Here is a 21,488-nt window from a genome sequence, read left to right on the forward strand (position 1 = left end):
TGGAATACTAGTCAGAGGCAATGTGGTGAACTTCAGCTCAGAAAATGTCAGAGCCAAGAGCTACTGCTTTTGCCTTAATACCACCAGCCTCAAGCACCTCCCACATCCTGCACAGTACACTGATGTAAAGTTTAACATCGGAGAAGTAGAAACCGTAGCATGGTTATATTTATAGAGAATCATAGAAATACAATATATGCCTTTATATCTAGCAACATTTTTGATCACTGTAAAAGCCAGAGATATAAATTTCATCTAGTTAATGTTGTACTAACTAAGCTCCACAGCTGGGATGCTGTTCTCATGGTATACTATGGTCCTAAATTCTGCTTTTGGACAAAAGGTTCCAGAACTGGGGATGTGTGTACTGACTACTAAAAGTGCAGTTCTTCCTGAAGATCTGCTCAGACTCAAAGTTGTCCCTGAGCAGGTTGTCCTTGTGATTTATTACTACTCTCCTTATCAGCTTTAATTCTTCCTACATGAGACTGTCTACCTCTGCTTAAGTTTGGAATTGATACTCCTGGGACATGGCACAGCAGAAAATTTATACAGCTGCAAGCACACTAATGCATGCTGAACAAGAGATGTTTGGGTGAAATCAGAAGAAACTGACATTTGACTCAATATTCATGCACAACAAAAGGAGACCGACAAAAAGGTTCAGCAAAGCTGAGCTACCCAAGCTGTCTGTTTGAAGCTGACATTTCCGAAGACCAAGATATTTCCAGGCAGTTGGAAGATGCAGTTCTAAGACCATTATCTTGGCCTAGTGTTAAAAGGAAGGATATTGCTACATGAAATCACATCATTGACCAACCTCATCTTGGTAACTGTGGCCATCCATGGGGACTTAGTATTTCCAAGGCAGTGCCTCATTGGGCACAAACGCTACCTCGTGTCTTTGAGATTAGTTTTGGACCAGTCTCTGGTGTGAGGCTGAAGTTATATGAGACATGAGCAAGGGCTAACCATGGGCTAATCTAGCAAATGAACTTCACCGAACACTTGCAAGAAAGAACTTAGTATAATTCAACCAATGTTGTACTGTATTGGGAAGTTAAGAAACCCATAAAAACCTGAACCCAAATGATTTGACTAGCTTTCTCCCTGGGCAAGTTTGGTAGCTGACACAGAGGGATGTCCTTACCTTTTCTGTGACAGCACGAGCACACTCTATCAACTCCCTTTTGGTGTAGCTGTCTGTAGGGCAAATCTGGAGAGCTCCAGCCTTCTGCACAAGGAAGATACAGCCATGGCCAAGTTCTTGCACCCGAGTTCTGATCTGGAACCCTATCTAGATGGCAGAGGAGGTACAGGGAAAAAGGAAGCAAGAGCAAAGTGAATAAAGAACTGTCATGCTGGTATGCTGTGTCAACACAAACAGGAACATTCTAGTGAATCTTTATTACCAATATTCTGCCCACTGTTACACTCTGCAGAGATCACAAAAAAAGGACAGAGATAGTACCATCTACTCCTGGAGCACAACCCTACAAAAGGCTTACTGATGAAACAGAAGTTCTAGTGAACTGGAGCCCAGGGAAGAGAAGGCACAAGGTGTGTCCCCAAATCAAGCATATGTAATCCAAGCACAGACAGCTTCACCACATCGGAATAACATGGCTTCTCCCACAACAGTGTCATCAGTGTGAGCTGTATTCTAGTATGTACAATGAGTAAAAAGTACACATTATTCTACATTTCAGAAACTGTGTCAAAAAGTATATTACTGAGATTGGTTTTGCATCTCACACCGTCCAGAGCTGATCATGTACATGTGTAAATGTGGAAAAATCTTGCTCTCCCTGCTCCTGATTTAGTAATGATCCTACAGCATAAGCTGTATGGTCCCTGTTTAGAGACACATGATAGTTTTTTGTACCTGCATGTACTTAGGCACATCAGCATGTATTGGGATTAATAAGTAGGCAGAATTACAGCCATTAGTATCACAAATAGAATTATTTCAACTTCAGGCAGAAAGTAACGTGCAGAAATTTAACAATATCAAGCCAAATGCAAGCTGTTGCTTTTTGCGTAGCTACTGAGCACCAACACTTCAGTAGTCTATCTGCTATGCAATGTCATTACAAAGACACAAACTCTTTGAAGGTCTTGTATCTAGATAAGGTGACACATCCAGTCATGGCAAGATACCCTCTAACCACATCTCAAGGAAGATTGTCTAAGCTCCATAACCAGTGGCACGCAATGAGAAGAGAGAGGCAAAGGGATTTCTGTAATTGTACTCGGAGAACACACAGCAACTGCTGTAACAGATTCATGTAGATGAGACAAAGAATCCCTGTTCCTCTGTCAGCAGGAGGTGTGTCAGTCTGTGTCAGGAACCTGCCTCTCCTGCATCCTATTTCCCCACTGAATTACAAAAGATGTCTCAACAGCGAAAGATAACTTCTGCTCCTACAGGTTTCCTGCATCTCACTTTCAGGGCAGAGTTAAACATGAAGTTGCTTACAAGCAAGAAAGAAAAAGATGGATGAACGGATCGATCTCTCTCTCTCTCACGTTGTACACGTACAGATATATTTGTAATTCACCCAAACATGACATTGAACGAAAGCTGTATAGTCAACAATTGGGAGTTTTCTGTGTATTTGCAAATTGTCTGTAAGTGAAAGCCCCAAGTAATCTAGGAGATTCTGTCCTGGTCTCTCGAATTGTCCAGTATTTCAACCTGTTTCTTTCTGAAGTTTGACCAAAGTTTTGTCAAGAGGCTTCAGTTCTTTAACTGGGTGATTCTTATAACTAGACATGTAGCATAAAAAGCCACACTTATGACGTAAAATGTTACATCTCTGTATAGTTCCTACAGGTTTTTAACAATCTGCCCCTCCTAGCATTCCTAGAAAAAACTTGTTCTGTAAACAACTGCATATATTGAGAACAAGAGGAGGGCTGAAGAGAAACAACAGCAAAACCAGTCTGAATTTCTGAATGTTCACTGGAAACATTTTGCAGTAAATGCTAATTCCTCTTGTTAGTTAAGTGCCCACGCATGAGCAATGCTAAAACTGAGGTGTGTTACCAGTAAATATGTTCTCCCTACTACTATGTGCAGCTCTGCCTCACTGTATAAATGCACAACAAATAGAGTATATTTTGAAGAGGAAAAGCTTGATATCAAAAATGCAAATAGCTCTCTCTCCACAAACCATAAGGAGGAAGCATCACTTCTGATACAGAGGTAAAGAACTCATTGCTCTAAGATTTCACAGGATGTTGAAGAGAGACTACACTCAGCTCCTTTCAGTCTAGCTCAGTAGAGTTCTTGTCTGGCTGCATTTAGTTTGTGTTTTAAATTTTGTTTTCAGCAAAAATAGAGAGAGATTATACAAGTGAGAGACATGAGTGGCCAAAGCATGCCTATGATGACAACTCTGTTCATGTCACGGATTCAATTAAGGATAGTTGGCCAAATGGTATTCTTCTGGGAACAGATCTGCTGTCCCGTCCCACATTCCCAGTGACAGTCTGCCAGACATAGTGCATCTGTTGGTCTATCAGACAGAGCACATGCAGCATAGATAGCGCTTGTGTACAGAAGCGGCTAATGGCACAAGGGCAGTGGAAACATTCACTGCTTTCATTTTAGAATCATAACAAAGACAGTGGATAGCAGATTACCCAATGGGCTTGGAACCTATTATCTGATCAGACAAGGGGTGTATCACATCTGGCAGTGGCTGCAAGCATGGTGCTGCAGTTGAGCGAGCCAAGTGGCCCTTGCCCCTTTGCTCTGTATTTGCTGTACCCTCTATGGTAAAAGAACACCCATGCTGACACCACCGTGTACAGAGAAATAAAGAGGCCTAAAAACTGCAGACCTCCTCTGGTTCTGCTGTAGCTGCAGCCATTCGGCCCTGGAGAGCCAAATGCCCATAGTCATTGGTCATTTGTGATGCAAGTCCTCCCAACTCTTCCGGGTTAGTAACCGACTTAGTCATCTGAAAAAAGAACACAGGCAAGAGAAAAAAGAAAAATGACAGGCATGAGAATAATTTGTTAATACACTCCAGCTTACAAGCACACTCAGTTGTTTGGCCATATTGATGAAATGGGATAAACAGCTTGCCATGTAAGGACCCATCCTCCAGCAAGAACTGGAGAAACCCCAAGCAAACATGCTTTAGTAGTCACATGAACCAGGCACTCGCAGAACATAGGGCGTAATCAAAGAGCAGCAGTTAGAGCTGGGAACTCACTCTTTGACACAGCAGGGGACTGGCCAGTTACACAGTTACTCAGACTGGGTGGGGAAGCAGGCTCTGTGTGTCACAGCCCCCTTATTTGTCATAGGTGAGCTTGCTGACATCAGGAGCATGGAAATGGAAAAAATCTCATGACCAATGCAGAACATGTCCAAGATATGGGAAGAGGATCAGGAAGAAATAGGTAGGACTACACAGAATGCCTCGGTAGAACATCAGTATAAACAACCAAACCTTTCTTTAGAAAAAGCCTACCTTCCATCAGAGATACTTCTTGTGTCTCCAATTTGTGTTAGTAAACACCACAGAATTCCATCCTTGAGGTACAACTAATTTTAGACAAATTTATACAGTTTGGCAATAAACTGCATTGTCACAGATTGCAGAATCATCAACATGTCTTGACTGTAACAGCCATCAATTTTGTAAAAAATCTGGTCTGTAGCATACACAACTATTCCCCTCTTAAAAAAAAAGCAGCAATGTAAGTACTCTTCAAAAGGCAGCATAAGTGTGAAATAAGAGTTCAGGAAATCCCAATTCAGCAAGTGTCCTTTCTCGGTTTGTCAATACCAGCTGAATCACAAAAATGCAGAAAAGAACACTCAGAGATGTTGATCTGCATTTGTTCCTAAGTATGACAGAAGTCTGAAAATATTGGCAGTATTTCACAGCTAAATGGAACAGTGAGTGGAAAAGGGTAACCTGAAATCAGCAATAAACGTAAGATGGTATTTTGGTGACAATTAAACAGGCTGCTGAAGAATGACATAGGTGAAACGTTTTCCTTATACTTATAAAAAAATAAGTAAAAAAGTTTTCTGTAGAAGAGCCACAAGCCAATCCAGCACTCCTTCTGCAGAGGGCCAGCCCTGTGATCACACTGCTAAGATCCAAGAGTCATGGCTTCTTTTGTTCCATTACCCCTATGGAGATGAGGCTATTGAAAATCACCATTATAAGGAGTTTCACAACACTGTGCAAATCATTGCATGTTCTTTATGTAGGCAGGAGAATTTGGACTTAATTCTAACCAAATAGCTTACCATTTCCTGCGCTGTTACAGCAATGGCTTTAGAATATTTCACCACAGTGGTCTGATAATCAACAAATGTTCCCTTAGGATCTGGAGGTGTACCTTCATCCAGCTGCAAAAGAAAGGAAAAAACATGGCAGAAATTAGAGGGTCATAACGCACAGCATCTTTTACAAGTAATAATGAAATTGTATTAAATATTAATTTTTATAATCTCCTCTCTTGAAATCTGCAAATGAAACCATGCACCAGTGTGTCTGGAGAAGCGAGAAAAGACTTCAGCTCATGTTACAAGCCTGGAAGATGCAGAGAATTTACAGTGCAGAGTTTTTGTGCACACAGTCAACTTCTAACACAAGGTCAAACCATCTGTTTTTCTCAGCTAACGTAGAACAGAACCTGCGATGGTTACAAAACAAAATGTTCCTGCAAGAAAATAATGCAAGATTCCTCTGTGGGTGAAGACGTCACACCTGCACAACTTTAATTTGAGACAGCAAAGCTAAATATTTGAAGTAAGCTCATTTACATTTGGCAACTATACATTTTCAGTTAAGTACTTGACAAAGCACAGCAAAGCACTTCAGACTTGGATATCTTCTCTAAACATAGTTTGCTTCAAGGTTGGCTAGCCTGTCAGTTAGGACACTAACATGGAAGATAAGTAGGAACAGGAAGCAAAATGAAAGGCCAGTTGACCTACAACGAAGTTAACCACCAGCATATCACTGAATAAAAATACTTTGTAGTGGTTCTATCAACAGGTACCATGAAGTTAGCATGAGCACTACTGCCCATATCAGTTTGCTTTCATAATCTGCAAAATTCAGTTATCTTTACTTTTCCTGACACAGAGCGTCAGTCAGCAGCCATCACTGAAGTGAATCAACAGCATGTTTTCCAGCTCCCTGTACTGTGGATTCGCTTCCAAGTGCAAAACCAACAGGCATCTGGATTACTATGCTCACCTTGCTCATTGCCTCTGCTATCGAGTCTACCATACCTCCAACCATGCCCACTTCACTTGCAGCTTCATTTAAGGTAACCATGATATCATCCACAGCCTCTTTCATCAGCTGAGCCGCCTCAGTGATTGCATCATGAGTATGGGATGCCTGGAAGAGAGAAGAGCAGGAAACAGACCATCAATGAGCATTCTGTGCACAAATCGGCGCACAAATCCAAATGAAAATGTGGTAGTAGGATTCTACCCCACTCACAGGCTGCTCAGTAAAGGGTGTGAGTCACAGTACTCCTGCCCTCTCCCTCTGCTCCCCCCACCTCTCTCCAATAATTCCTTAGTTATGCACAGCAACTGTACCTTGGGATTTCCTCCCCCTTCTTTGGCAGCATACAGCATCTGTAAGGCAGATTCAGCTAGTGTCTTGCTCTGGTCCAACACGGTCATCTGTTGCTGATGATCTAGTGTTTTGGATGCCACACCAACAGCAGCTAAAACCAAGGGTTCGAAGTAGCTTGCCAGCTGTGTTACCTGAGAAAGCCAGGACAACCCCAGAAAGCCGTTAACCCTGTTTCTCAGTTACAACTCAGAGGAACAATATTCCCTGACTACCATCAGACTGTGGATTAGCTCCCTGGTCTAGCGCTTCTGTGCCATACAGTGTTTAGCTTTTATTAAGTGCCTGTGTCATTCTGCATCCCCTCACCATCAAATTCCTTGATAAAGTCATGTGTCAACTTCCATAGATGCACACAAACTGTCAAGGTCAGATGAAACTCTGTACAAATCTGTCACAGGAGCTGTGCACCATACAGGTGCAAGTGTGACAAGTGTTTCCTCCATGCTAGGGAAGAATTTCTCTATCCTTGTTGTGGAAGACACAGAACAAATGCCACTGCACTGGATTTGGACAGCTCTGTTCAGGCACTACCGTGTTCACAACCTTTGCTCCTTAGCCTCTCAAGCCCTCTTCATTAGTTCCAGTGCAGACCTGGACAGTTCTCTGGTGTGTAAGACACTATAGTGGGCACAAGAGAAAACACTACCTCCAAACACAGTTTATCGCTCCTGATGCATGAACACCTCCCAAAGACAGCCAGAAGACCCAGCCCTGCATGGTTTATTGCAGCTAAAAGGGAGACAAATGGGGAAGTTCTAGTCTACAACCCGGTTGCTGGTATAAGCCAATAGGAATAGGCATGCTACAAAGACCACATACCAAGCACTTTCCTCACGTAATTACTTCAGCTCAGTAGGATTTGGAAAATCTAAAGACAGTCCTGCTAGCAGCTTCTGTTGCTGCATTTTAGTCTCCAGAAATATGTGGAGTCAATCTGTTCTGTCTGCTTTGCTCAGTTCCTGGCTTGATTCACACTTGTTCTTCAGAAACATCTGCTTTTGGCTATACACCTATTCTACAAAAGTAAGTGAACATTTTTATATGAATGAATGTTTTTACAGCCTACCTGCCATCTGCAGTATCTTGTACAAAAACACAACAGTGTTTGGTTCCTGTCAGAAACCCATGAGAGACTCTGCTTTTACAGTTCATACTGGCTGTGAAAACCCTGCACTGTTTTGAGACAATTACTCCATAGAACAGGCACAAACAGCGCCCTGGTGGGACCCCATGATACTCCTGAAGCCTCAGAAGGTCAAGTGTGTGTATATCTTAGAAATGCTCAATTATTTTGCACCTCAAAGGGCTAGGCAAACTGAGAATCAAAACTGCAAAGAGCTGAGAGGTTATGAACTATTTGACAGCTATCTACAGCTCTATGGAGTTGCTTGGATACAACTCCTGAAGAGGTCTCACAATAACAAAGTGATTCCTTTTCTGATGTAGAAAATGTATTTATTTTTCTCCCACGAATATATTGCAGGATGAGGAATTACCCTCTAAGGAACTACTAAAATCTTGTAATGGCCACAGTAAATAACACACTTCTGGTACATGTGTTGGAATGTTACATTTTGGACAGAGATATAATAAGCACAAGTTCTACCATACTTACACTCCACCTAGCAGGGGGACATGGTCACAAGGCAAATACCTTGGCAATGGCAGGACAGTACCTTGTGTCCAAGCTGTGCTGCCTCTCCTCGAGCTGCAGTAGCTATGGGATCAATGAGGTGGCCAATTTCCTGGACAACGGATGTTAGCTGTTCCTGTAGAGCCTGATGTAAAGAGCAATTGTAAGTTACTATTATGGCTGCTCCCGTATCAAGTTCTACCATACCATAACAATGGCCCGCAGACCAACTGACACGCTCAGAATGCTCTTCAAATGATCCCCCACAGCAGGATGCAGAAATCCATGCTGTTTGTTTTCTTTATATTCTTGCTTGTTTCCCCTCCTTCACTAAGTTTCAACACCAAGAGCCCTGAGACTGACCTGCTTCTCTTTAGCTTTATATGCCAAGCCTGGGGAGAGAGGAGGAAGGTAACTCCAGCCTACTCACGCTGATAGTAGCAAACTCAGGAGGAGGTGTCTTTTGTGACTGTAATGGGACAATCCCCCTGCTCCCATCAAATGATTCTTGCCTTGCCAAAGATTTAGTATCACTGCTGTGGTCAGAGGAACCAGCAGGAGCTCTGATCCAACTACGAAGAAACACTGTTCAAAGCAGACAATACAGCAAAAGACTCTGCTGTAAACTTTGAAGCTAGTAGAAGAAATTCACAAAAAAATATGACATCTCTGAGGGACAGAGAAGACTATCCTCCTGAATACTATCTGTGCAACAAGAGCATAAGAAAAGCATATCACTGGGCTTGGCAAGACATAAACACCGACTTTGAATTCAGAGGCACTTAACATCTTGGCAGCCACTTGGGATTTAGCTCACTCTCATGAAAGGCAAAAGGAAATAAATACTAATTTTGCACTTTGTTACATTCTTGTGCTGCTTTATAACTAACTGCTTTTTTTCAGTAACATGTACTTCATTTTAACATGGTGCACAAGATGACTTCATTATTCAGACACAAAGACTTAGATCTATGACCTACCTCCTGTATAGCCTTCATTTACTTTGACATGTTTCTAGCATGCAGTGTTACAGCAATACACAAAGATGTGATTTCAGGAAGCAACAGTACAATGAGACACTAAATGCCAAGCTGAGAATCTGATTGTGAGTTCTGACTTTTCATTGGCAGTCTGGCAAGATGGCCCTTTCTCAATGAGAAAGGCTGAAAAAGGACAAGATTGGCCCCCATTCCCATGGCTGGGAAGCTTTTTTTAATGAGAACATATCAACATCAGTCCCAGATTGAACTTATTTAATGACAAAACAGACACTAAGTAAAATGGCATTGACATCAGACTCCTAGCAACAGGGTAGTTTCAGAAATATCCTGACTTGCACACAGCAAGGCACCAGAGAAATAGTAAGTATTGGTCACATCAGCACAGGAAGTCAGACAATATGGGAGTGGAGGTTAGGAGTAATCACTGTCACCCCTACTTTTGCCTGGTGATTTGAGTGTCTTGCAAGAAGTGATACATTTTGGCCAGTGTGTGATTTTGCCTAGAAAGATTACAGTAAGAATACTTCTCCCCTCACTATTAGTAGATTGTGTCAAGCACTCAGCTCCAAGTCTTCAAACAGAAGGAAAAGCAGCAGGGTAAGTAAGGCTGCTCAGCGTGAGTAATGTCTGTTCCTGTGCTATCTCCCTTACCTCAAGCGAGATGTCATCCCTGGTGGCCAGGTTCTGACTGACAGCTGCAAGGGAGGCCTGCTCAATGTCTCTGATGCATCTGTTGATCCCATCAATGGAGAAATCACATTCTCGCTGGCCTGGGGCCTTGTCCCTGAAAGACAGAGATAGAAAGAGGTAGGAGGGGAAGGAGGTAGGCACTTTCTTGAAAGCACATAAAGCACATGGGAGGAGAGCAGCAATGGCATAAAGTTAGCTTTGTTCCATCTACTGCATTTTGATGTATGTACAGACTGCTCAGCACACTTCCATACACACATTCACACACTCTTAATAATCAGACAGGAAAAAAATTGTTGCCTAGGAACAAAAGTGCAAATTCAACCTCCTTGGGATGGCCAGACTGGCCCAATAACAAAGGCCAACATGAAAACACAACAGACACCACGGGAAAAATATTCATGTTCCTGTAGTTTGTCCAAAAACACTTCCCTGGGTAGCAGGTGTTACAGCCAGTCCCAGGCACCTGTTATTGAAGGTCAGATTCCAAGTACTTTAAGATGATATGAACTTTGCAATTTCAGTACCATCATTATCAAAGAACAATGAAACTCTAAGTACTCCTTAGTTTAATGCTTTCTAACATTTTGGTTTTATCAAGAGGTACAAAGAATCACACATGAAAATTTTCATTAAGAAAAGGACAGACAGGTTTTGTCCAAAAAAGAAAAAAATAGAATATTCGGTTATTGCTACAGTGTTCTTGCAACTAAACAGAAAATTAATAGAAAAGGTAATTGATGCACTGTCTGACCCACCTTAAATAAATGGTGTTTTCCGTGTACTATATGTTGGCACATTATGGAGATGGAGGTAATATTAGTTATATTTTTTTTATTCTACAGCATTCTCTTTTTACCTTAAAATGAATCAGAGTTGGAAGGAGTACAGAATACAAACACAGAACAACCTTGTGCTGCAGAGTGCTGCAGTCATTGATTCTGATTAAACACCCAATGTAAGTGGGGGATACTGCGTGTCACCGAGTAAATTGTTTCCATTACTAAAGAACATCACAGTGCTAATTTGCCATACAGTGTATTCTTCGTGAACGGCTGCTCAATTGCTACCACAATTTTGTTCCTACAAAAGACATACCTGATAGAGGTGATAAGACTCTTGATAGAATCTGAGACAGTATGGGAATGTCCAGCTAGTACAGACCATGTAGGAGGGTCTTTTGGATTGATAGCCAGAGAACGAGCAGTTTTGATCAATAAAGACGAGCTCTCTAACATTGTTTTAGCAGAAACTAGAATTGGCTCCTGTGCTTGTGATCCCTGTGGTCAGAAAGGTACAAGAACATGAAGAAATTTTAAATGGTTATTGAAGTTTCTGATCCTAAAGATGTTCTATTAACAGCATTACAACAGCCTTATAATTTCTTCTATCAGACTGTTAGAGATACGTAGTACTAAAATCATAGCAGTCCAGCCTTTTTCGCTGTTACATACTTAAAACACTTTTAAAGTTTAGAAATCCAGCTGTGTAGTAGGGGAAAACTATGACACTTATCTAATGACAGAATACAAAGATATCATTGAAAACAAAATTCGTCAGAAAACCTGCAAGAACCAACCAAAGATGCTATTTTCCCCAGAATTAATTAGACTACAACACTCTGATTGGGTCATCTCCATATCTAGTTTGTCATCAGCAATCTGGTAAACCACAAGCCTGGAGGACATATTCAGATTGCAGTTATAGCCCACAACTTTAAGACTGGAACAGTTAACTGCATCATCTGATACTGCCAGGTGGAACACAGTCTGCCAAAAGCAGGAAGGAGCAGCTGAAGAGTCAATAAAAATACACCAACTCTACTTCAAAGCTTTTATGAAGCTTGAAGGATTTATTTTATTATTCTCTGCCCACACCTGTCCTCCCCCCCATCATCAACAAAAATCCACCACCATGAAAACAAACAAAAAAAACAAGCCAACCAACCAAAACAAAATGAACAAACCCCCAAAACACACACAAACAAACACAACCTAAAACAAATGAAAAAAAAACCCAAACAAAACCAAACTCCCAACAAACCCTTTATTACTTAAATACTATTCTGAGAGGTTGAGGATGGATAAGTCAGGAAATAATACAGAAGCTCACAGAAAGTTTTTCTTCACAGAAAACCTGCTTTTTGTCATCATTGCTGCAACATTTTTGCAAGGGAAAAACCCCAGCAATGTCCCTTTAAGCCTCTTTAGAACTAATTAGGTTCTATATGTTACAGCTGATCACAAGAGAAAATGGGATATTTATGACATGGAAGAACCCAGCTAACGAGATGCGTGAATTTCCTGTGTAGTATTGATTCACTAGCAGGTGACTGGCAGCACTTCCTGCAGCCTAACTAGTTCTATCCTACCATGCAGGACTGAGGGTCAGAAGCTAAGTGAAAGACAGCAGAATGCCTGCTGAACTGCCAGGAACACAGAGATATTTTGGGTTCAGGTCATCGCACTCACTTCCTCTCTCCCAAAAAATGGTGAATTCAACATTTCGAGCTTGAGGGTGGAAGAGCAATATCCTGCCTTACCTCTGTGCTAATCTGTGCTGGTATGCTGACAAACTCGGGATTTGAAGCAAACGCTGTCAGATTTTCCACAGCTTCTATCAAAGGTGCAGTAGCAATTCTGCACTTATTGCGGTTCTCTTCAGAGAAATCGCCATCCAGGGCCTGGAAATAAATCATGACTGAGTTCAGTCTGAATTAGTTTCTTTGCAAAACTGAAGATAGATGAAATCTTCATAGTTGTCAGCTGTTATGTGTTTATGACATTTGAAAGTCCCTCCACTACCAAGGCTGATGTGATCCTTTCAGTGTGTGTCATTGACCCTAAATTTAAAACTTTTCTTCACAAGACTGAATAAAGGTTTTCTATCATTGCACTCTGATGACTCTCATAAATTGTGTCTCAGCACCTTATTCTCCCAACAGGTGGAAATGGTTGACAAGGTGGTTCTTTCCTATGACTGATTTAAACAAAAATTATTTCTTTTTAAGCAAACCGTAATTCATTGCTTTTAGTTTCACACAAATCAACCTATGTCTTTCACAGGAAATATTTCAATATGAAGGATCTACTGTGTTATGCAATGGTGCCTTGTAGTACTAAGAGCACATTTTTAAAGACTGGCAGTAGCAGCTCAGCTAATGGCTTCCAGAATGGTTTAGAATCATGAGTCCTCTACAGCTTAACAAGTACTATTTCTGCTTGCATGAGGAAAAACTACTTCCTGCCAAAGTGCAGGCAGGTTATTGGGAAAAGATTAGGCTTAATAGGGGACAACTAAACAGCAGCAACACAAACAGCTTCTGCTTGGTTCCCAGTATTATTTGTTTCTTTATTTTTGTCTTATAAATATGGCAAAGCTGTCTGAAATACTTCAACAAACCTCCAGATACTGAACAATGTAACACCATTAAAAACCTTCACATTCAGTTGTTGCAAAGTAATTCTTATGGTGCAAGCTCACTAAATACATCAGACAGGTATTTCCTATGGGATGAGCCAGCTGCCTCTCTTAATTCTGTCCAACTCTTTCCATGTTATCTATAGCACAGCTATATCACTGAACATGTTTTCCACTTCAGATCTTCAAAAATGTAATTAACTATTCCTTAAATAACACACATCACACGAGGTAAAAAGATACTTCTAACTGTTTTGTCTCAACAGAATAAAAAAAACACAAGAGAAGGAAGCACAATCAAGGAGCATTTGTACCTTGATAGTTTTAACCAGGTTAGCAGTGCTGTTTGCAACTTCCTTGGCAGACTGCACAAAGTGTCTCTTGGCAACAGGATTTGCTGTCTTTGATGAAGCAATGCGACAAGCATTGCACAAAGCAGAAGTGTGTTTGGCCACAATTGTGGCAGCTGATAATACCTGCAAAAATAGATGACACAAAACAAGCAGATTGGCAAAGGTAACAACAGTCACCATACTCTAGCTCTGCTAAGTTGCAGTTCAAAGTCATACGACACTTTGAACTCCTTTGCTTGGTCACAAATAAAGTCAAGATGTGTCCTAACAACAATGGTCTCACTGCAATCCTCTGGAATCACCTGTGATGGGCTGCTTGCTGGATCGACCAAATTCTGGCAAGCCATCTGGATTGCTTGATTGGCTCTGGCAAATTGAATTGGGTCAACAAGGCCCTGCTGACCAGCCTGACTGTTGGGATCCGAGATGCCAACCAGGTAAGCAGCCTAGAAATAGAGAAAGGAAGACAACAATCCTAAAACCACAAAACTAAATCCATCTTGGTTCTTTGCTAAGTTTGCCATATGTCCTAGCACACTGTGGTCACAGACTATCCAGAAACCATACTGATGATACCCCCCACAGCCAAATCTTTCACTGACGAGGCTGTATCAGCTCTAAAGAGTTCAAGTCATGGAGTTATCAGAGCAGTGAAACCACAGTGACCACTTCCAGACTCTAAATAGGTGTAGTAGCTTCTGAATTTCAGTTATTCTGAAAGTATCTGAAGAACTGAAACAGACTGCTTATTATTTAGTGCTCCTTATGAATTTTTACAAACAAAATGAAGCTTGATTTATCCATTGTAACTGTGTCTGAGGTTTGTGCCCTTTGCTATAATAAAATAGAGCTTGAGCTATAAACAAATTCTTTGTGCTGCAGCTTTAACATTTACTTCATCCTCAGAAAAGTGTCCTTGATGTCATTTCCTTTCCTCATAACAGAGTGCCTGTTACTGCACTCTGCTGCTTCTGCAGTCCAGCTTCTGTGGATCTGCACAGAGCATACTGAACAGGATGAGGTCACTATTTCTTTGGCCACAAGGAAAATCTATACATCTTGGATTTACACAACCACAACATGAGCTTGCTAAAAAATAAAAACATATGCTTGCTTTACAGACTTCGGTAGCTTACCTGAGCTGCTGCCTCTGTCAGGCCACAAAGAGCCTTGGATGCAACTCCAACGCATTCTCCAAAGACTAAAAGATCTCCAGTTTTTGCATTCTGGGAGATGCCAGCCATTGATTCGCCAAGAACCTCAGAAATTAAAAAACAAAGTTACCTTCCCAATATGCTTCCCTACCACTCAAAGGCAAGTGAGTCCTGGCCTTGAGCCAATTCTGGCTTCCAGAACTGCTAGCTAGTTAATGTCATGGAGTTGTGGTGTAAGGGAGAAGGCACACTGATTAACACTGGACTGACACACCACTATAGCACAAGTGACTGAGGACATGAAATTAACCCTCATTATCTTTGCTATCATCTACCAATCATCACAGCCAGCCTGATGCTAGATACAGAGACTGCAGAACATGACAATGAGTTCTGCAGCTGCTGTTGATATACCCAGGATCTTCTTTGACCCCAAACCCACTGAAACTCAGTGGAGAAAGAAAAGCTTCAGGGAGACCTTATAGCAGCCTTCCAGTACCTGAAAGGGGCCTACAAGAAAGCCAGGAAGGGACTTTCTACAAGGGCTTGTAGTGATAGGATGAATGGGAATGGATTGAAGCTTGAGGAAGGCAGATTTAGACTGGATATTAGGAAGAAGTTATTTACAGTGAGGGTGGAGAGATGCTGAAACAGGTTGCCCAGGGAGGTTGTGGATGCCCCCTCCCAGGAGGGGTTCAAGGCTGGGTTGGATAAGGCCTGGAGCAACCTGGTCTAGTGGCAGGTGGGTTGGAAATAGGTGATCTTTAAGGTCCCTTCCAAACCAAACCATTTCATAAATATATGAATTAAATGCAATTGCATCTAGTTTGCTGGAACATTCTTAATGTCAGAGTATACATGAATTCCCCCTGTCTCCCACTGAATTCAGTTTATTTTCTTTTGAAATTCAAAATAAAGTCTGAATGCTGTAGAGCATTGGATGTAAGATGACACACACATCCATTAAGTGCTTTTTTTCTTTTAGAAAAGATTTAAGATGATTCCAACATGTCAAATAAGGGCACCAAAAGCAAATCCTCAAAGAAAAAGGTACAGCACAATATGTTTAAAAATACTTTTGACATTCCACACACATTTTCTGATGTGCTGGAATATCTGGCCTGCCCAGCCGTTTCTCTAAGATGTTCTGCACAGAACAATACAAAGTATTTCATTGCCAAGGCTCCCATTTACACTTTGGGCCATTCGAATATAGCTGCAGTCAAAATGTGTCATGGAAGTACGTCATGCTTTCTAATGCACAGAAGAGGAAGGGGCAGAGAGAGGGAAACCTGAACAGCATTGCATAGCGGTCACTTGATTAAAAATGTCTTACAAAGGCAATACACCTTCTAAGTACCTGTAGAAGACCTATCTCAGGCTGGGTCTTATTGAGGAACGGAGCCTGAATTTTAGCTATAAATACTCTGCTGTGTTTCTAACATATTTGGTGTGGAAACATCCAGCAATCCAAACACACTTTACATCTGGCTCAGAGGTGGGAAAAAGAAATTACCTTTGAGTTTTCCATTACGCCTTCAATGCAATCAAAATATGAGAGATCACTCACAGGTTCATTTGGGTTATCCAGCATTCCTTTAACTGTCTGAAATAACATAAGGATTATTGACAGCCTGAAATACTGAGCTGAGAAGAACACAGACCATCACAACTGTCCTGCTTATGTCAGGGTACTTGTACAACCTTGTCTGCGCCAAGCAGACAAAGAGCTGCACTGAAGGCACACACAGACAGGTGTGCTACACATTAAATGTTGCCCTATGTTAACTGAACAGTGGTAACTACACGTCTGTGCACTGCAAAGTGGCTGGAACCATAGGCTAGTGTGGATTTCCTCGTGTTTGTGATGGGTAATTTATGGTCAGGTAGGCATGCTCAGCTGACACAACAAAATCTGGTTTCCTGTCAGTTGTCAAAGGACTAAGACATGTTTTCAGTATCATTTTCAATTTCAGAAATTGAATTAAAAGAGTGATAGGAAAACCAGCTACTTTGTTGAGTATTGTCTAGAGACACAAATGATGGTAAAATCAGTAAGTACAGGAAGAAACTAACATCTATATCTGATGTTTGCCTTCCACCTGAAAGAAATCTAGTTATAGACTAGCCTTAGACTTTTCTCATAATTTAACTCCTGATATTAAGATACATCAATAATATTAACAGCTCAGCTATTGCTTTTTAAAAGTTATAGTCTGAAAGCCTTACAGTGATTGAACTGTGAGGACAAGGTAATGTGAAATCCTGTCTAGAAACCATTTCCAATTGCCTCTCATCTCTTTCTCAGTTCTCACAGACATTGCAGCAACTCTTCATTGATGTGCTCCATCTTAAAATAACAACTAGTAAACAAGACAGAAGCCTTCAGAACATAAGGAAACAGAACAGCAAGATAGAAGCCAGCACAAATTTCCCACTGACACATATTTGCTATTACTGTAACCCCTTTGTTAATCCCTTCCGCTGAAATTCTGGGCAAGCTTAGTTACTGCCTTGGCAGTCCTCCTTAAAGAGTTTTCCAGAGTCTAAAGGCTGACAGTCTGTCAAAAACACTTTCTACAGAAACAATACCTTCCAGTACTTCAAAGAAGCCTTAGGAAGACTAGAAATAGCAGGTAATGAATTGGGGAAATATAAGGAAAAGATAAGAACCTTTTACAGGACAGAGAGATTGCAAGTTTAAACTGCTAAGAATGCTTTCCCAAAATTTGATAGGTTTCTCACGTCACTTTGATATCAATCTTCAGTCTGATTTAAGGACTGTGTGTTTTGCCTTACTTTCTCTTTTCTCAGAAATTAACCTAGCTCCATACAGCAGGCTTTTCTTGCTGTTTCTCTCAGGCAAGTGTTTCCTGAAGCTCAAAGTTTCCCAAAGCCTTTCCCAGGCTCTGCTCACAACCTGCGTGACCCATCTTATTGGCACAGCACTCTCTGCAATGGCTTCTTAAGTCTGTTCTGCCTCACATTTCTCTTCTAGACTCTGTTTTCGGTGGCTCATTATTTGGGAATTCTCATCCCTGCTGTTTTGCAGATCTTTCCCCATCAGTCTTTCAGCAAGTCCTGACACATGGTGCTTCATTCCCCCTGCTTGCTCCACTCCTATATTCATCAGTGACTTCAAGTAGCCATTATACTACAGCTCAAATTCCAGTTTTCTCGCTCATTATCTGGACTTGCTGCCAGTCCCAGATAATTGGAGAAAGAAAATCAAGGTAAGAAACAAACAAACAAACGTTTGGGGCCCATTTTTATTTGCAAGAAGTCTTGAAATGTAGTAATACCTCCAGTTCTCTGAGCGCATTGTCACATTCCTTCTGCCCAGGAGCTTGCTGGGTGCACAGCGTGATGAGCTGGTTTATACTCTCAGTCACAGCTCTAGGGAGAGTAGAAAGTAAAAAAAAATGTATTTTAAAGTTAAACCCTTCCTCTTATGAAAACTTTTGTTTCATTAACTACATAAAGATTTAAAACTTTGATGTTCTACTGCATTTTTTCTTTTCTGTATTCAGGTATTAGCTGTATGTTCAGCAAGCTTCATAGGAGCAAAACCATGCTCATCAATGCATTTGACAGTGATCCACACCCCAGAAACCTATCCCTTCAGTGCAAACAACTCAGTAGTTAGTCCAGAAGAAACAAAAGCTTCATCTGACACGAACAAGTATGTTGGGTATCTGTTGCAAAATTTTAAGCCACGAGGCTGGCCTCTGTGAGAAGAGGGGCAGCTCTGTGCTGGACACAGCTGGTTCCAGACTGCTTCAACAGACCCACTGCTGGACACAGCTGAGCTCAGCAGCAAAACTGGTGGCACCTCTGTGAAATGACATGCCATCAGTAGGAAAGGGCAAAACATCACCTGACAGTGAGCCAAGGCCAACCCACTACACTAGCACAGTGACATAACTTAGCTGTTAAAAGGTATTTTAACACTTCTGCAGTTCTGATATTAACTGAATCACTTAACAGAGTTTTTGAGCTTTGCAGATGACACAACACGGTCTCACAAACATTGTTACTACATACCAGGTACCTGTAACCAAGGAATACACCCAATGTACAAGCATTAATCTTTGTAGCTGTAGTTTGGAGGATGATATTATAAGTCACATCCACATGATCTCAGACACTCATGTCATTTAGCGCTAACACTTCTGGGTGTGATGTCTACCTGTCCTTCAGCAGTCCCCTTCCAGTTTGGTATCTGAACATTCCATTTACAAACTTAGGTAATGTGAATAAAAAGTTAATTCAGGAAAAAAAATGAATTGTGAAAAGGATTTGAGGAAGTGAAGGAGAGGAGGTTATCCAGTCAAACACTGAAATGCAGTGTTATTTTTCACATAAACACTGAGCACCTTGACTAACAAACAGTGTCCACAAGAGGAAATACAGGCTATGATTGAGAGAATGCTTAACGTAAGGGTATTATACACCAAATAAACATAGAATCTAATCCTTTCATTGATCATTGTTCTTGATTAATCCTTTCATTGATCAGTGTTCTTGATCATACACACTGTTAGTGACAAGTCACCACAACATGATTTTAAAGCACATTTTACAGAAAAACATTATTCAGTTTCTTTTCTTTGCTAGGGATTGAGAAGCTGAATGTTAGCCAGTGCCTTGTCAGAGCACAGACAGTGAAAAACCACTAGTAAAACACACTAGTTCCTTTCAAAAACCAGGTCAGCTCTTTGACTGCTGGTTCTTATTTCCACCAAGGGTAACAAATTACACCAGTTAAGGAACTACTCTATAATAAACAGTTTCCCTGCAGCCTACTTTCATTTAAATAGAACTACAACTTCCAACCACTCAGTTAACTGTCAACAGCAGAAGAATATACAAATATGTTATAATTATTAGAGAGGAAAGCAAATATCTCAGCAAAACTGAAAGCAAGCAATGCATCCTTACCTTGCTGCTGCTGCTAAGAGATTCTTGGCATTAGGAGCTCCAGGATCAACAGACAGAGACTTGGCAGCTAGTAAGAGCTTGCTGGAAGCCATAGAGATGCTCTTGAGGTTACCTATTACTTGAATCTGGTCCTCTTTACTCTGGAAAGCCACAAGAACATAATGCTAAGTGCATTTTGCAATAAAGACAGTGTGCTAAACCCCACATTTGGAAACTTTGTTAATCCACTTGAAACCACTGACACACAGAAGATCATAGTCTGGAGAAGGATGTGGACCAAAGCCTCTGTTCACCCAGACAGGTGCCTCTAGCTTCACTTACAGAACAAAAAAAGAAACCCATATAACAATTCACTTGGTTTCTAACAATGACAGTATTCATAAAGGAGCAAAGGAGAAACTTTACTACTTGTTGAACAAGGCTTTTGTTGTCGAGACTCTCATGTGTCTCTGCCTGGCACAACTGATCCACATTACTCAGTGTATGCTCTCTGTATTCCAGCATCCTCTGTGCAATCCACAGGCTCTCTAGCACTGTGATTACTTACACAGAAAGATCCCTCCAGAAAGCCCTTTAGCCCAAGAAAATACTTTTCCATAGGTCTGTTTTGGTAAGCACTGATTCAGGTGTTCTACTAATTATTTTAAGCCACCGCTTGCAAAGAGGAACCCTCATATAGGTACAAGCACAGGGAAGAACTACCTTATCATAGCAAATAGCTGAGAATATGCTCTTCTGCCAACAATCAGTAGAAGTTAAACTCTTCTTTCCAATAGTCTGTTCAGGGGTTTATGTAATAAGGCTGCATATTACTCCGATGATGTTGATAGCTTTTACTCCGTATTTACATTGTGCTTCCTTCCCAGCCCAACATTTTGCTGGGCATCCAAAACAGTTGGTACTGCTTCTGTTCAGGCCAAGTAATTAGGCATAGATAGAAGGCATTCCCTTCTGCAAGGCCAGTCATTAACAACTAAGGTGGTTATCATTCTGTGTGTCAGCAGGATAAGCAAATCCATAAGGGTCACAAGGTCATCAGCATCTGGAATTACCTTTTCAAGTAGCTATTTGCAGTATCATTTCTACCTGGCCTTCATTGGACCACCTCAAATAAAGCATTCTAAGTCAGTAAGGCCCATGGCTAAAAAGATAACCCAGTACTTCTACTCAGCTTCAGAGACTCATCTGATATTTGGTGCTTACATCATTTCATAGATCTGGAATCTGAATGATTAAGGTTTGATGGAGAGTAATCAGCCTTCTTTGTTTGTTCTCTCTACTCAGTTCTATCTACAAAGCAGTTCCTCTATAAAGACTGTATATAAATTACTTTCAAGTCTGGCACACTCAAGACCTTCTGGATAGTTCTCTTTTGGCAATCATTTCTCTAGGTTTGCAGATTCCTCCTACTATCCAGGGCAAACAGTCTGCAGATATTTTTTTGCAAGTCCTCCTAGTTCTCCCAGTACGTGACCTTTTTTATATGCTAATATCTCTTTTGCTAAATCACCTCAATTAGTGTAACTCAGTATACCTAAACCCAGGAAGATAAAAAGACAGAGACACCTCCCACTTCAAATGAGTACCTAGACTAATAGGAATAAGCTGAGTGATTTGTGACATTACTGAGTTCATCAGAAGAGAACACCACGAGATTTTAAATCACT

At 41.1% G+C, this 21,488-nt stretch overlaps 1 protein-coding gene across 1 annotated transcript in view; it reads right to left on the bottom strand.

Moving 5' to 3' along the window:
- The window catches only part of TLN2 (talin 2), an 83,399-nt gene that overhangs the window by 23,542 nt on the left and 38,369 nt on the right, over window positions 1-21,488 (bottom strand). The window contains exons 29-43 of the mRNA XM_054387757.1: window positions 19,822-19,961; window positions 18,183-18,276; window positions 16,397-16,486; window positions 14,863-14,985; window positions 14,029-14,172; window positions 13,688-13,849; window positions 12,496-12,636; window positions 11,052-11,233; window positions 9,915-10,047; window positions 8,306-8,407; window positions 6,590-6,760; window positions 6,237-6,383; window positions 5,279-5,380; window positions 3,849-3,968; window positions 1,151-1,297 (exon numbers count right to left, since the gene is read on the bottom strand). Coding sequence (XP_054243732.1) covers window positions 1,151-1,297; window positions 3,849-3,968; window positions 5,279-5,380; window positions 6,237-6,383; window positions 6,590-6,760; window positions 8,306-8,407; window positions 9,915-10,047; window positions 11,052-11,233; window positions 12,496-12,636; window positions 13,688-13,849; window positions 14,029-14,172; window positions 14,863-14,985; window positions 16,397-16,486; window positions 18,183-18,276; window positions 19,822-19,961 — 1,998 coding nt within the window. The remainder of the gene's footprint in view (window positions 1-1,150; window positions 1,298-3,848; window positions 3,969-5,278; window positions 5,381-6,236; window positions 6,384-6,589; window positions 6,761-8,305; window positions 8,408-9,914; window positions 10,048-11,051; window positions 11,234-12,495; window positions 12,637-13,687; window positions 13,850-14,028; window positions 14,173-14,862; window positions 14,986-16,396; window positions 16,487-18,182; window positions 18,277-19,821; window positions 19,962-21,488) is intronic.

Source organism: Indicator indicator, chromosome 16 (assembly GCF_027791375.1).
Source record: "Indicator indicator isolate 239-I01 chromosome 16, UM_Iind_1.1, whole genome shotgun sequence".
In the NCBI taxonomy this organism is placed as follows: domain Eukaryota; kingdom Metazoa; phylum Chordata; class Aves; order Piciformes; family Indicatoridae; genus Indicator; species Indicator indicator.